The sequence below is a fragment of the Plectropomus leopardus genome, chromosome 4, assembly GCF_026936395.1.
Source record: "Plectropomus leopardus strain MGB_pleo_1.0 chromosome 4, ASM2693639v1, whole genome shotgun sequence".
NCBI lineage: Eukaryota > Metazoa > Chordata > Actinopteri > Perciformes > Serranidae > Plectropomus > Plectropomus leopardus.
In genome coordinates, this window is record NC_142179.1 from 4,771,392 (window position 1) to 4,788,776 (window position 17,385).

Below are 17,385 nucleotides of genomic sequence, written 5' to 3' on the forward strand. Positions count from 1 at the left end.
CTTTGCTTGCATGAACACTTTGCATGATCTTCTGTCATTTATTCATGTCTAATGCTTAATTTTGTTTCTTTTCCTTTCCCTTCTTGTGTTTCTTTGCAAAATCTCCACTGCTTCTTGCATGGCACTTTCTTTTCTTGAACCCAGACGATCAAACAGTAAGGGTGGAATAAGAATAATTCCTGTTGACTCAGGTATGGGTGTGGAGGATTGGGAGAGTAAATACAAAGTTCCTGACTCTGGTGTCTTGGATGATTACTTGGACGCTGAGCAGAAAATGTGGGAGGACGAAGATAAAAGCATCATCTACCGGATCAGTGACAACCCTTGTGAGTCCAAAGGTAGCAGGTTCTATCAGACGGTAGAATGTGATGCACTATCCCCCGAGGAAACAGACGGGCCGAATGGTAGGCCACACAGACGGAGGCATGGCTTTGGAAGTGGAGAAGTACGGTTAGTTTATAAGGAAGCCGGCAGCTTTGAAGATGAATCTTCCCCTCCTGAAATTGATATAATTCCCTCTGTCAAACAGCTACGACAGCAGTCAGACAGAGAGGGCCTTCTTTACAAGACCAGACTGTGGGCCAAAACTGCCTTAGAGGACACGCTTGAGAGCTATGCAGCTTTTCGAGAGGAGGAGGCTGCTCGGGAAGAGGGTGTGAGGATCAGGTGGAGGGGGGAGTATGGCTCAGTTGGTTCAGATGAGATGCAGTATTCCTTTGGATCGGAGGAGGAACTAGATGACCTGACCTTCACTGAAGGGGATGCTAGTTATGAATATGAAAGTTACTACTACCCTAGCAAGTATATGCCACCTTTCGGAGGCCAAGGCCACTCAAGCAGAGGGAGAACAAGTCGTGGACAAGATCCTATGCTGTCCCCTGTAGAGGAGCCAAGTGATGAATATGTGGATGCAATGGATGAACTTCAGAGTTTAGTTCACTCTGTGTCTGAATACCTGGCTGTAAAAGAGGAGGAAGTCAACAGCTATGAATCAATTCCTAAACCAATCAGAAGAAAACTACCAGCACTGCCAACCAATGCTGAAGTTGTGCAACCTGAGGACAGTAAAAGCAATGAAGTCAAACCTGAAATTAAGGAGGATGGTGCTGTTGAACAGGGCATAGCTGGAGTAAAAAATGCTATGAGTTCATTATTTAGTACTATCACAGGATCAAAGCCTACCACTGAGGTAGAAGCCTCTGTGACATCTTCATCCCCTCAACCACCACAGGAAGGCTCCGGCATTTCAAAACTCCTTTCTTTTATCCCTAAAGTTAATATTGAAACCACAGAGACCTCTGGCACCACTACAACTGATCCACCTACCTCCCAAGCATCACCCCAACCTGAATCTGGCATTTCAAAACTGCTCTCCTTTATCCCTAAAGCTAGTCCAGAACCAACAGAAACCTCTGGTACCACTGCAACTGATTCAGCTACCTCCCAAGCATCACCGCAACCTGAATCCGGCATTTCAAAGCTGCTTTCGTTTATTCCCAAAAGTGGTGGTACTTCACCCCCGGTAGCCATTGTTCCTCCTGCCTCTCAGGAGCCCACAGCAGAAAAAAAGTTTTCCCTGCAGTCTCTTTTGCCATTTCAGTCCTCTGAATCCAGTCGGCAAGCTGACACTGGTCAGGTGCCAACAACTGGTGGCACAGGTACACAAAGTAGTGCAACAACTGCTAATCAATCCACATCTGGGTTTGAATCAGTGTTAGGAAGGCTTAGTCCTATGAGACTTTTTTCCAGTGCACCGCCATCTAGAGAGCCGTCACCTCAACCATCACCTCAGCCATCACCTCAGCCATCAGAGCAAAGAACTGCATCTGCTACAAGCAATGAGTCCCAAAATGCGTCCGCAAACAGATCCCCAAGTCCTAATAGACAGGGCTCACAAACAGAGCGACAGTCCTCAGGTGAGTTGAGACCAGGTTCAGGAACTGGATCTGTTGAACTTTTGCCAGATACAGGAAGTGGGTCAATTGAGCTTTTGCAAGAATCAGGAAGTGGATCTGTAGAGCTCCTTCCAGAGACAGAGTCATCTGGTGAGCTGCCTGATATTCAGCAAAGAAGATCTTCTGCAATATCTGAACCAAAACCTGAAAGCAGTTCAGAGGAAACAGGATTTTTTAGTCCTTTTAAGAAATCTCTTTCTACGCTTATATCAACAGTTCCTCCTGAAAATTCCTCGCAGACTGACACCAAGCCAGCAGAGGAATCGTTTTTGGGCAGCAAACTCAAACTTCCATTTTTCTCCACTGAAAATGTTTCCACAACAGCCCCACCAAAAACAGAGGGAGGTATGCTCTCAGGAATTCTAAAGTTTGCATCTGGTGAGGATGTCAATGCCCCACCAAAAAGTCCATCCCCAAGCCCTTCAAGAACTCCATCTCCAAGTCGAGCTGCACTTCTTGAAAGTGTTCCCAAAGGAAACACGGAAACTGGCTGGTTTTCAAACCTGTTTAAGGTAGCCCCAAGTGAACCTGCTAAGGAGCCTGCCAAACCACAAATGACTCCCACTGTGGTGCTAACCAAACCTAGTGGTCAAACTGAGCCACATCCTGAAGGAATGGTCCCCGAAATCACAGAGAGCACTGTTTCTACAACAGAACAACTGTCTCAAGAGCAAGCAGGAGCAATGGATTCCCAGTGCAAGACAGATGTCCAGCCTGACGCACATGACACATCTAAAGAACAAGGTCCGCCCAAGCCTGTGGAACAAGATAGAGCACAACCTCAAGCCTCACAGAGTCAAGGATTTATTTCTGGATTGCTGAAAATAGGATCTTCTGAAGATGTGTCATCTGACAAGAAAGCCCAAGGAGGGGACAGTCAACCTCAACAAGGGGGGCTATTTTCAGGCCTATTTTCATCACCTCCCCAGTCTTCTCCTCAAACACAACAGAATTCTGCTGCACAACAGTCAGGAGGACTGTTGTCAGGGTTTTTAAAATTTGCCTCTGATAATGTTTCTGCTCCTACAAGTCAATCAACATTGTCAGGAGGCCAATCAGGCCAAATTCCAGCTCAAAGGCAAGGACAACCTGCTGCTGCACAGCCACCTACTGGAGGACTCTTATCTGGGCTCTTGAAAAAAGCTACAGACACAGTGACTGGATCTCAACCAACTCAGTCCAGTCAAGAGTCACAACCAGATCCAGCTGAACATACAGTGAAAACAGAAGGACCTGAACAAAAATCAGTGTCTCTCCCTGACAAAGGTCAACCTGACCTTGTCTCAGATCAACAACCAAACCAACAGCAAGAGCCTGACCAAACAACGGATCCTAAAGCAACAGCAGCGCCTCAACCTGGTGGATTGCTTGGAGGGTTGTTGAAACTCACAGACAACACTTCCCAGCCACAAAAAGCACCACTTGCCACACAATCAACACAACCAAACCAGCAATCAGGTAACATGCTGTCAGGGCTTTTTAGCAAGATTGTGGAACCTAATCCTGCTCCATCTCAGCCTCCGTCAGATTCTGGGCCTCAAGAGACTAACAAAAAAACAGTGCAGCAAGCACCTCCTCAACAAGGAGGCTTCCTCTCTGGTCTGTTTGGAATTGGGGGGCAAGACTCTGCTCCTGCAAACTCAGGCCAGCCTCCACAAAACCAGCAGCAGAGAAGCCCATCTGGGCGTCAGCCTAATCAGCAAGTGGGCAATAGACAAAACCCACAACAACAAAACAAAGTCCCTCCACAACAGCCCCCAACTAGTCCAGGAGGGATGCTCACTGGATTTTTTAACAAAATTGCAGATACAGGCACCCCACAGTCCACAGTGGGGGGTCAACCAGAGCAACAACAGGCACAAAGAGCAGGGCCCAGGACTACGCAGCAACAACCTAATCAACAAGGAGGCTTCTTTTCTGGATTATTTTCAGCAGGTCCCACTCCTCCACCACAGCAGCAGCCACCTGTTAGTCATCCAAACCAGCAGCAACCCCAACAAGGTAACAGACAGCCTCTACGAAGGCAAAACCAGATACCACCACAACCTGCTACCTCTGCACCAGAGCAGGGTGGACTGTTGTCTGGTCTTTTTAATAAGTTAGCACCTACAGATAATGCACCACAACAGCCCAACCCACAGGCTGGGTCTCAGCAGGGAAATAAAGCAAACAGTGCGGGACCTAGTCAATCTGCAGGTCAACAATCATCTCAATCCAGTCAGCAAGGAGGGTTCTTGTCTGGTCTGTTTGGTCAGACACAGCCTCAGCAGCAGCAGCAGCAGCAGCAGCAGCAGCAGCAGCAGCAGCAGCAGCAGCAGCATGGTAAAACGGCAAGTCCTCAACATACAGCAACCCAACAGCCTGCTCAAAGTGGGGGCTTGCTTTCAGGTATTCTGAAGCTTGCATCTGGTGAAAATGTACCGCAGGAACAACAGTCAACTCAATCTACTCAGGCAGGGCAACCAGCAGTTAAACCCACACAAAATCCAGCCCAGTCTGAATCAGGGGGATTATTCTCCGGCCTGATGAACAAAATTTCAGGTACTGTCGAACAGTCAACATCACCTTCTGATCAGGGGAACAATCAAACAGCACAGCAACAACAACAGCCACGTGCAGGGCAGGGCCGACCACAGATTCAGAGAACTAAACCAGTAGAGATGCATTCTTCCCAAGATGGGGCCACAGACAAGGATTCAAAAGGTCCAGCTCAAAAAGGTTTCCTCTCAGGTCTTTTTAGTGCCACAGAGGAGACATCATCAAAGACACAGCCGCCATCAACCCCTCAGCTTGGGAAGGAGGAACCAAAAACCAGCGCAAGTAGCACATCTCCTGGTTTGTTATCCAGCATTTTCAAAACAGGCTCCAGTGACAGTAGCACTTCTGCTCCTGGAAAGGAAACTGAAAAAGGCCTTCTTGATCGTTTACTTCCAAAGAGTAAGGAGGATACCTCTTCAAGTACAGCAACACTCACAAGTACTGTTGTTACTCCAGTTGTTGATACCCATAAAGAACCTATGCAATCTCATGCTTGGCGAGATCCCACAATTTCCCCAACCCAGTCTTATCTTGAGGAAATACAGCGTCTCTTGTATGGGACAGCAAACGAGTATGGTTACAAGGATCTTTTATACAACTTTACTGAGCATGGTGTTATTCCACCAGAGCTCTATGAGCATCAGTGTCTCATAGAAGCTCTTTTGTGGCAGCAACTCAATGATTATGCCCTTGCTGAAGCCCTTGCCACTCAAGTTCAGGAACGCTCCCAAGCATGCCAAGGCAGTATACCATCAGCTGTTATAGCACCTCGTTCGGAAAATCATATGTGGTTAAATCCTATGGAAATGGACATCAGCAACTTCAATGTACCCTCCCATCCTTGGAGGGATGCTGCTGCCCAGCTCTTTGAAAGCAGAAACCGCTTTCTTGAGCAAGATGAAGATCTTGTTTTGTTTGACATGACTTGCAGAGACAAGAAACCATGGAGTAGCTGTGATCATTTGAATGATCTTGATAGTAAAAGAAAACCTTGGATTGTTGAAAGTTGTGCTCTGAATCTATCCATGGAAAAAACAAAGCCACGGTTAAGTAGATGTCATTCGCTTGCAGAATGCAGTGCACAGGAATTCAGCAAAGTAGTGGAAAAAAGTGGTGTTAGTAGTGATCTAAAAAATGAAGACTTTGGTTTGAAATCAGCAACTGAGTTTTTGAAACGACTTTCCACAAAAAGGGGTCCAATGGATTTAACACGTGGTGCTATGGATTTAAGTAGGTCTGCAGGAGCTACAAGGGATATGGAAGATGAAATGTTTTATGAGGATTCTGAGTGGTATCAGCAATGGCTTTCGCTATTGGAGCAAGGGTTGTGGTGGCCAGCCGAGGCTGGGGACTGTGGATATTATGTTTATACAGATGAAGAATATATTTATTCACTTTTAACTGACAGAGCTGGTCGACACCTTTATGCCTGTGCTGCACCAGAGGATGTACAAGCGCTAGGAAATATCACTGAAAATATTGCTAATATACTGAAACAAGAAAAGGACAAAGTGACCCTTTGTGGTTTTAAAATCCCTCTCTGCACTGAAGATAAGGGTCTCTGGTTTCCAGGCCAGCAATATAACAAGTTAGTGCTTTCAGATGCACCCATGGACCTGACTTCTGCCCTTAGAAAAGGTGAAAAAATAATGAACATGAATTTGGAAAGCTTCTCTCAAATGTTTCAGGAATCTATATCTTCTCAAGCAGAGCAGCCTGTAGACTTCACTGTGTACAAGCTTAAAAAGATTAAGATGGAATCAATACCAAATAGTCACAGCTTTAAGGAGGAGCCGATGGAGGCAGCTGATCTTACTTTAAATACACTGAAAGGGGGGCATGGAGGGCCATACTGGAAGAATCAGGGGATAAAGGATGCTTTTACACCCTCACCTGCACTGTCTCCAAGACGTCATTCGACACAAATCCCTCCAAACAAACATTACCCGATTCCTGAAATCAGGATTGCTCATGTAGGTGATACACCTGCAGACCCAGCAAAACAAAAGTCAGGCTCCATATTTTCAGCTGTTGGAGGGATCATTGGAACAGCTTCTAATACCGATACAAGTAAATCTGATTTACAGTCGCCCTCAACGCAAGCTACATCATCATCAGTCTCTGGCAAGGTTTCAGAGACTAATAATTCTGGAAATCTTCCTGGGACCCCACCGGCTTCAAAAATACCAGGCTTGGTACCAACGGGAAGGAAACTGCCTACACCACCAACTGTAACTAAAGCTTCTTCAGCTCTTCCAGCACAGACAACTTCTGTTAGGAGTTTACCCACTGTATCTACTTCAACTGTGGCCGGGCCCTCTGTTCCCTCACAGATACCCCAGCTTGCAAGGCAGCCATCTGAGGCAGGCAAACCCAGAGTATTACCACAGGCAAATACAACTACAGTCACAGGCATGTGTGACATTAGCAAAATCAGCAGTATTTCACCAGTAGAACAAACATCCCCCACGCTTCCAAAGCTGCCACAAGATTCATCTAAAGAAATAACACCTAAGTTGCATATCCTAAACGACACCTCAGTTACATACAATGACGCATACCTCTATAAAACAAATCAAAGCTTTGGCACTCCTTCTGACCCTTTAATAGGCAGTAAAGTCCTAGATTTTTCTGCCACCATCAATAAAAACAAAAATATCAAAGAAAAAGATTTAAGAGATGCCAATGTTGAATCTGTACAAGAAGATAAAGTTGTTGACTTTACAAAGTACAAATTAAAAAGATACAAAGAGAAAAAGCAGATGGATACTGAGGCAAATGTGGACTTGACTGACAAGGCAATAATTGCTGTTGATCTTACAAAACAAACTGAGGAAGAAGACGATGAACGGCTTGATTCAGAATATCCCACATCACAACAAAGTCCAAGACTTTCACTTGCGGGAACAGTTTCCCAAGCCAACTATAGGCCAGTTAATCAACAAAGCATATCACAGAGAAAACTGTCCTATCCAGAGATAAGAGTTGACCATATCTCTTCTACAGTGCATAGCCAAAGACCACCGGCCTCTCACAGTACCCCTATAACTAAGACAAATCAAACTGATGTTACAGCCTCTGGCAAAGGTGCAACAGACATTTCACCTAAAACATCTCTGACATCGTCTGACAAATTACCAAAGAGTTCTGACAGTAAAGTAATGTTAGCAGCAAGAAGCTCTTCAGGTATGACTATTTCTAGTGAAGTGTCCAGTCTTGATGGAGGTCACAAACAGACTGCAGAAATTGAATCGCCTGCATGTACCACACCACTGGTAAGCCCTGTTTTGAAAAAGCAAGTGGACCCTCAAGGACAGCAACTGAATTCTTCATTCAACGTGCATCCTAGGATTCATCAAAGCCCACCAATTGTTACAACTGGTTTAAGTCAGCAGATCCCTGTTGAAAGTAAGAGAGATATTTTTACACCTCCTTCTTATCAGTCTAGTGGAAATGCTCAGCAATATCAGGAGACCACAGCACCAGCAAACTCAATTAAAGCTACAATAGATATGTCTGCCAAAACAACAAAAAAGCAGACTCCGCAAACTGTTGTGCTATCAAAGGATCCTGTCATTGAGGCACTGTCATTGACAAAGAGAAAATTATTAACTTCTGAGGAGGTAGAAACAAGTTCCAGTCCTCATGAGTCTATTGACTTGTCATATAAAAGGGGATCAATGGTGCCTCGTGTACAAACAGAGGATATTCGTTCACTACCTGTTGAGGAACATCATACGCATACTATCACAGGTATTCAGGAAAAATGCCCTGTTCAGACAAGAGAGATTGCATCTGGTAATAGGAGGCCATTGTTACCAAGACAGCAGACACTTTTAAGTCAGTCCTCTGAATCCCTTGAAATTTGCAAACCAACCCATCAAGCCACAGCACCAGCCAATACAGTTACGGGCACACTAGACATGACTTATAAATCTTCTGCCAAAATGAAGGACGTAGTTTTGGAAGTAAGAAGAACTGACACTCCTACTGAAGCCATACCACTGATGAGAGGCAAGCCAAGTGCCCGTGAACTTGCAAGGAAAGATTCTGTTGGTGTACCACTAGTTGTAGATATCCCTTCTCCAGGATCTCTTAGTGACATAAAGATCAGCTCCCCTGCAAATGCACAGCAGGGGTTTGAGAAAAAGACTCCAGGCCACTCGGATTCCATTCTATATCAACAACAATATCCGCAGAGAGAACCTGGTGTCTTTGCACAGTCAAATCACCCAACTTTACAGTTGTCAGTCACTGTTCAAACACATCAGGCATCCACTTCAACAAAACCTGACACAGCTGCAGTACTGGATATGTCACCTAAGCCATCCCAAGTGACACTGGGAAAAACAATGCCAGAGTATGAGTCCACTCAAAATGAAGCAATTTCGCTTGTTAAAAAGCCAAGTCCAAGAGCAATTGCCAGAAAAGATTCTGTTGGTGTTCCCCTGGTAGTTGAATCAACACCACTGGAATCAACATGCCCGAGGCAAACTCAAACCTTGATCCCTGTGCAAAAACAGCAAACCCTGGATAGAAATATACTCCCTGTTCTGCAGCAGCCACGTCCCAGCATTATGAAAGTACAGTGCTCTAGTGTAAGTGAAACCAATGGTGTGCCAGAGTCTCCTATCAAACCTTTTCCACTTTCTACAGCTCCAGCAAACTCTGTTAAAGGCACATTAGATATGTCAACAAAGCTATGTATATTAGACACAGTGCTGACTTATTCAGATCCAGTATCACTGGTAAGGACAAGGCCATCAAGAGATTCTGTTGGTGTTCCACTAATTGTGGAAACACAGCCCTCCCAGGAACAACCTAAAAGACAAAACACACAAGTAGTGTCACAAGAAGAGGTGCAACCACGATTTGTGCACAGTAGATCTCGAGAAATAGATCAAAGAGCATCAGCACCTGCCAACTCCATCAAAAGCTTCCTAGACATGTCTCCACAACCACAGCAGAAACAATGTGAAACAGCTCCTGATACCTTGTCAACAGGAGTTTTGCCATTGGTTAAAAACATGGCAACTGTAACAACAAATGGTTCTGTTGGTGTGCCACTCCTAGTGGAGCATGCTGCGCATCAACAAGGAACATACCCCTTGAGTGGAGTCAAAACAACTGAGACACTGCATAGGCATATATCCTCCTACCACAGTAATGAGGTCTTTTCTGGTTCAAGGATCACCTTTAAGGACACCTGCCAACAAAATAAGCCAATGGACTTTTCTGCAAGAGACAGCCTTACTACAACAAGCATTTCAAGTAATCACACTGAACCAGATGATGGAAAGCCTGTGAATTTTACTAATGTCAAAGCAAAGAAAGAAATGCTTGAGAGAAGACAGACTGGGAGGCAATTGGAAAAGAAAACAATACAGGGTATTGTTGACTTAACTGTGGATCCTCAAAATAAAACCACAATTGCTGGTCTACAAGATGCAAAAGATCTTTCCTTTCCTTGTATATCTTCTCTGTCTCAAAGTACTCTTTATGACCAGCAGCAATATGCAACTCAGCCAACCATTAAAGAGGTCAAGGAGGATACAGCATTTTGTCAAACTCAGAAGTCACCACAACATGTGGAATATTCCACTTACAAACAGGCCACAAACCAACCTGGAATACATAGCAGAAGGCAGTCAGTTATAGGATTGAACTCTGCCTCAATGAATACTTCAGTTTCCTCTTCGGTGCCTCTTCAAATGAAGATTCAGCCTCCTCAGAATTTAGCTTCCCAGGCTATACAGGACAGTGCATCTGCAACATTCTCACTAAACAGTGCATATCAACAGGTTGTAGCCAAGAAAAATGATACATTGCCTTCATACGTTCCTCAGCTGCAAACACAACATTCAGTCCCACAACAGCATTACCCGCAACCTAGTGTGGAAATTGGTTGGACCTCATCCATTGCTAGACCTCAGCCAATGTTGCAAAGACAAGATACAACTGTTCAGCATGAAACAACCCGTGGGCCCAAAATTCTTATCAAGCAGCCAACTGTGGAGAGCTCTGAGAGCATTGAGGAAAGCCCATCATATAGTGGAACAATGACTAGTAATGGGCAGGCATTGCCTCCTTTTTCCACTCAGCAACTGTATGGAGGATCCCAAACAGCTTCTACCCCACAGTCTTTGCCCGCTTCGATTATTCAGCAGACTCATGATAGGCACAAAACTGATCCTGCCCCACAGTCTGTTAATGTACAGGCAGTGTACAGCAATGTAACTACAGATTACCATGCAAAAGGACCTCTTCAGCTCTCAAAAACGCCTGATCCAAGTCAATGCCCTGTCACTATTCAGCAATATCAAACACCAACTGTGCATTCAAGTACTGGGACTCCAATTCAATATGTTTCAGAGGTCAGTGCCATTGTTCAGCCATATCAAACACCAACTGTGCGTTCAAGTACTGTAGCTCCAATTCAACATGTATCAGAGGTCAGTGCCACTGTTCAGCAATACCAGACACCGGCTGTTCCCACAAGTACTGTGGCTCAAATTCAACATGTATCAGAGGTTAGTGCTGTTATATCACAACCGACCGCAAAACATGGCCCGATGCCTGTACAACAAGTAAAAAGTAGTCATCTGAACCAGGGTTTCGGAGCTGAAATTCAAAGGCCAGATGTATCTCCAACACCAGCAGGATCCACTTCAGTTAAGGGGTTAATTTCATTGTATAGTGGTTTTGGTTCACAACCCTTGGTGAGTACAAAACCAGCTACTGTTACACCCCATCAGACTCCAATTGTGTCCATACCTTTGGACAACAGAATGCAAGTTACTCCAACGCAGACTACTGCTGTCAGCCATGTTGCAGTTACTTCTGAAGAGAAAACGGCTTCTCCATTAAGCACATCTCCAATACGCTGTCATGTTGAAGAGATAATATCCCCACAAAGTCCTGCTGTGAAAGAGACAGTTGATTCAAGCCCACAAATGCCTGTTGTGTCACCTTCTCTGCCTAGCACACCAGCACTTGTAAGTGACAAAGGTGACTCTGCTTTTAAATTACCTGCCTCCTCACCATCTGAATTATCCAACAATCAGTCTGCAGCCATGCACACAGAGTTGGCTCCGGCACCATCACAAATGATTGAACAACAGTACGAAGTAAAAGGTTCCGTTTTAAGTGGTGTGAGCCCTCAAACATCCTCAGTGATATCATCTGTGATCTCTCCATCCAATGTGTCACCAATGCATGGTTTTAAGACTATTGGTCAAGATGGTGAGCAACCACCGGAAACATTTATTTCAAGCCCAGCAAGAGAGACATCAGGGAAAGAATTACCCCCTCCTGAATCTTCATCACTGGAAGTAAATCTCAGTAAAGAAGGTTCAGTAGAACCTTCAGAAAAATTGTCAGAGGTTACATCTACAGCGATTACCAAAGAGGTAATCACAGATGCTATATCTGAATCAGGCATTTCACAGCAGCAAGGTTCAGAAGAAATCAAACAAACCATATCTTCAGAATCTGTCAGCACTGGATATGGTGAGGTCTCTACCGTATCTATTGTATCACGGGACAAAACCAGCCATCCGATGTCAATCTACATTGGCATTAATAACTCAAACGTTCCTGCTGTTGATACAGAAATTGAACCAGGTGAGCCAAAACCTTACATTAGACTACCCCATATTTTTGTCTCAGCAGCAAGTTCACCAGAAGAAGAGACAGATGAATATGAGTTAAGTGAAAAAAGCAAGCCCGAAGTGCCAGAAATCAGTGCTTCTGAAGATACCACTTCCACTGTATCACCGGTTCCAGGCGATTCTTTACCTGGAGATATTGTTGCAAAGTCTGATATACCTGAGGACACTGGGGCTAAAGAAATCTGTAGCAAAAAAGCAATCATTGAATCAGAACAGGTCAAGACTGATGCAACAGAGACTACAGCAGATTGTACCCATGCAGGTGAACATGACTCACAGCACATCCTGACCAAGAAAGAGTCAACCATAGAAGCTACCGTCTCTGAGACCGAAGTAAAAGCAGAGACCACTGAGGCTCGTGAGCAGCCATTTGAGCTGGCTCCCAAGGACATAGAATCAACATCTCCAGACATAACACCATTGGAAGTAACTAAACCTCTCAGTGACCTGACCTGCCAGGTGGAAAACACAACTTTAGTGCCAGCACTACCACAAGGTGCTGAAATTCTTGAAGAGTTAGCCCACAAGGATGAAAGCACAATTTCTGATGTTGTATTGCCTGAAGACGTTGATAAGTTGTCACTCAAAGAAATGCCCTCTGCCTCAGATGTAAAATCACCTGAAGAAGTTCAGTCTCTTGATAAGTTGTCGCTGAAAGAAATGCCCTCTGCCTCAGATGTAAAATCACTTGAAGAAGTTCAGTCTCTTGATAAGTTGTCGCTGAAAGAAATGCCCTCTGCCTCAGATGTAAAATCACCTGAAGTTCAGTCTCTTGATAAGTTGTCGCTGAAAGAAATGCCCTCTGCCTCAGATGTAAAATCACCTGAAGAAGTTCAGTCTCTTGATGAGTTGTCGCTGAAAGAAATGCCCTCTGCCTCAGATGTAAAATCACCTGAAGAAGTTCAGTCTCTTGATGAGTTGTCACCGAAAGAAATGCCCTCTGCCTCAGATGTAAAATCACCTGAAGAAGTTCAGTCTCTTGATGAGTTGTCACCGAAAGAAACACCCTCTGCCTCAGATGTAAAATCACCTGAAGAGATTGAACAACTTCATGACAAATCTGAAAAGGATGCCATCTCATCTGCCCCTGAGCCAAGTATGGACAAACCTCCCACAGAAGAAATCACAACCTCCAAGGAGGAAAGTGTAGATGTCAAGGTTGATCGACCTGAGGCTGAACAGCCTAATGAACAATCAGGAAAAGGGATATTTTCTATGTTTGGTGGCTCCACTGCAACTCCAGAGCAGACATCCTCCCAAACTGGATTATCAATACTTGGTGGCATTCTTTCTGGCCAATCTACCAAAGACACATCTGGCTCAGGATTACTCTCCATGTTAAGTGGGTCAAATGCCCCATCTTCAACCGCATCCAAAGATCCACAACCACCACTGCCAACCCCACAAGAGACCCAGGGAAAAGGCTTATTCTCTATGTTTGGTGGCTCCAGTAGTCAGCCCCCATCTGGCCCAAGAGGTCCAACCAGTGGTGGTGTGCGACCCAGAGGTCCTCCACCCAAAGAACCTCCAGGAAAAGGCCTGTTTTCCATGTTTGGTGCATCTGCACCTCAGCAACCACCCAGTCCCAGAGGACATCCTAGGGGTCCCACACCAAGAGCACCTTCCACTGGATCTTCTATATTTGGTGGAATCCTCCCAGGTTCTACTACAAACAAAGAAACTCCTGGTGCAAGTTTGTTTTCCAAGTTTGGAGGTCTTGGTGCCCAGTCCCAGACTGGACCAAGGATGCCCCCACCAGGACCAACAGTTACACCGCCAGGACCCAGAGGTTCAGAACCTGCAGGAAAAGGTTTATTCTCTATGTTTGGTGGACAAAACCAGCAAGCATCAGAAGCACATCCAGCAGCACCTAAACCAGCTGAATCTGAGGGTGGTTTCAAGGTTTCCTCTGTGTTTTCAATTGGTGGGACTTCTGATGGTAATAAGTCTAAAACTGGTTTTGGTCTATTTGGTATGTCTTTCATGGAGGAAACCAAGACAGAACCAGAAGCAACTGTTCCCGTGAAGGAGGAGATTGCCTCAGAAAAAGTAAAACCCTCAGACACAAAAGATTCTTCAGACGCAGCCAAAGATCACCTTGTTGAGGCTACAGAAAATGTACCCTCTGAGCCCCAATCTACATCAGTAGAGCAGGCATGCCAAGATGGTCAAGATTCAACCTTGGAAACCAATAAAGATATCCCTGAAAATTCTGTTCCCCCAACAGATTCACATATGGAGGTGGACAAAACAGCCACAATGCAACAACAGCTTTCTCCTAATGAAAATGCTTCAGCTGTAGTTGAAGCTTCTATCACAGACATGCCAAATGTGACCAGTAATCTACTTGAGAAAGAGACAGTGCAAACTGTAAAACTAGTAAGTGAGGAACCGTCAGACACCCCAAATGAATATAAAGAAATGAAAGATACAGCAGCTGCTGAAAAAGAGGTTGAAATGAAGGGCACAGGTGATGAAGCTGAAATAGCTGCACTCAAAAGCACATTAGAACAAACTGATGTGGTTGGAGAGGAACATGGAAAGGCAGTTATTGAAGGAGAGATAATTCCAGATATAGAAAAACAAACTAAGGAGCCACTTAGAGTTGGTGATGAAGAGCAAACAGCACTTACAGATGTGGAAAAATCAATTGAGGAGCCTTTGAAAGTTGTTGGTGACAAAGAAGCAGTTGCTGCAGATGTGGAAAAACCAACTGAGGAGCCTTTGAAAGTAGACGATAAAGAAGAAACAGCAGTCGCGGATGGGGAAAAATTAACTGAGGAACCGTTAAGAGTTGTCGGTGACAAAGAAGCAGTGGCTGCAGATGTGGAAAAGACAATTGAGGAGCCTTTAAAAGTAGACGATAAAATAGAAACAGCAACTGCAGATGTGGAAAAATTAACTGAGGAACCTCTGAAAGTTGTTGGTGATGAACAAGCAGCTGTTGCAGATGTGGAAAAATCCACAGAAGAGGCGACTGTAGCCGATTCAGTAATAGCAATTACAGAGAAAACTGCTGCAGAATCCGTGGTGGGTGAAGTTACAACAGAACCAGCAGTTTCAGAATCAGTAAAACCGCTTGAAGAAGACCCAAAATCTGTATCTGACGAGACTGCAAAGGAACCAAATGAGGCCAAGTCAGATCCTGCAGAGTCCAGTAAAGAACCTGTAGATGGATTAGAGAAACCTGTGGAAAGCATTAATTCTGTTGCAGTGGCCCCATCATCAGATGAAGAAAAAACTGTTGGTAGCAACTCATCAGAAATCCAGACATCTCAAGCTGTGGAGCCTCCTACATTGGGACCTGCTGTTCACTCACCACAGCAACAGCAGCAGCCCAGACCAGGCATGGTCAGGCCACCTGGACCACCAGGACAAAGAATGGGAGCACCAAGGATGGGAGGGCCTCGGATGGGCGGCCCAAGAATGGCAGGCCCAAGAATGGCAGGACCAAGAATGGGTGGTCCAAGACAGCCGGGACCACAGAAGCCCCCTGAACCAGCTCCATTTTCTGGCTTTATGTCTATGTTTTCTACCCCAAATGCCCCAAGTAAAGCACCAACTGTTGGTGGATTTTTTTCAAGTTCACCTGGTTCATTTTTTGGGTCATCACCAGCTCCTCGTCAGCCACAGCCACAGCAACAACAACAGCAACAACAGAAAAGCTCATTTTTTGGACTTCCGAGTAGCATTGCTACAGAATCTCTCACCAGTGACCTATTTGGTATATTCAAAGGTCCCGAAGCAACAAAACCAGAGGAAAATCAGCAGTCTGGCACAGAGTCAGGACAAGGTGATCCTTGTGCGGAAACGGTCTCTGAGAGCACTGAAAAGACAGATGCAGAGAAGACAGCTTTATCTGGAGATGAACATGTCAAAAGCTCTGAAGACTCTGATGTCCCTGAAAAGGGATTAGTGGAGGAGGCAGAACGAACAGACAAAACAGAGGCAGAAGAAAGTTCTCTGACTGAATCCACCACGAAAAATGCTTCCCCTGAGGACGCAGGAAATGATGAGCATGCCGAGCAGAGAGAGGAGCCAGATTCTGCAGTGTCTGAAAAAGAGGCACCATCCCCGGCTCCTGAAACCAAGGGTGTGTTTGAAATACCAGGACTGTCTGCCTCTAAATTTGGCTTTATGTCTGTAGCTGCTGAAGGCACGTCATCTATTGGATCCCTTTTCTCTGTGACTCCATCTCCAGCAGCTGATACAAAGACAACGCAGCCACAACAGACAGATGGTGGTCTCTTTTCTGGTTTTAAAAGCCTTTCAGCTGGTATTTTCCAGGATGAAAAACAAACTGGAAAGGAGGAACCATCATCTGCTCCGTCTGTGTTTGGCATGAAACTTGGCTCAATGTTTGGGAGCTCTGACCCTCCCAAAACTGAATCTCCCCCTCCGGCTGCCACAGTTCAAGCTGAGCCCCAGAGTCCAAAACCTACAGAAGAAGTTTGTGATCCAGAGTCTGAGAAACTTTCCCCAGGTTCTGGATTAACTGAAAGTGCAGAGGCCAGTGATACAGAAGGACCAACAGAAACTTCAAAAACAGGAAGCTGTGACACTTTAGCACAGTCACCACAATCCGGCCTCCCCTCTGACCCAGTTTCTCTTGCAGAAGGTTTGGATAAACCCCAGTTAAAGATCACAGCATGTGAGGCAGATAAGAAAGACGCTGATACACCTGACACTGTGCATGCAGATTTGGACACAGAGCCACCGAAGGACCTGTTGACAAAGGAGGTCGCAAAAAGGCTAGTACAATTTGTATGATAAATGGTGTTGTCCATTTATCATGCTAATGTAGACAAATGTGTAGCTCCTCGCTTGTCTTTTCCCATGTAGTTTTCTATCAACCTGCATTTGAGATGAGTAGCTTTGTTGTTGCCTTTGTTTCTCCTTTCCCATTACTCACCTAACTTTTAAAGTCCTTGGCATATTGTTAGAATTAAACATTTTTAGATTTATTTCAACTTAGCAAATTTCTGGTTTAGAACATACCGCATATCCACCTAACAGCCACAAATACGTACCGTTTGGTGAAAATTTGATTGTAAGTTCATCATTAAAGTAATAGTAAAGAAAATTGACCTATCGACACTTGGGTCACTTTGGACGAACACTTCACGTGCTGCCTAAACTAACAATGGCAGCTGTCGGTTTGAAACACATATCCAAAGATGCTACATAGAACTTTTGGGGACATAAGCTTTAAAGATATAACT

General features: G+C 44.9%; 1 protein-coding gene across 1 annotated transcript in view; it reads left to right on the forward strand.

Annotated features, from left to right (window-relative positions):
• LOC148189672 (uncharacterized) overlaps window positions 1-17,385 on the forward strand; it is a 139,054-nt gene that overhangs the window by 70,673 nt on the left and 50,996 nt on the right. Inside the window, exon 11 of the mRNA XM_088076012.1 lies at window positions 145-16,914. Within this exon, the coding sequence (XP_087932138.1) occupies window positions 145-16,914 (16,770 nt within the window). The remainder of the gene's footprint in view (window positions 1-144; window positions 16,915-17,385) is intronic.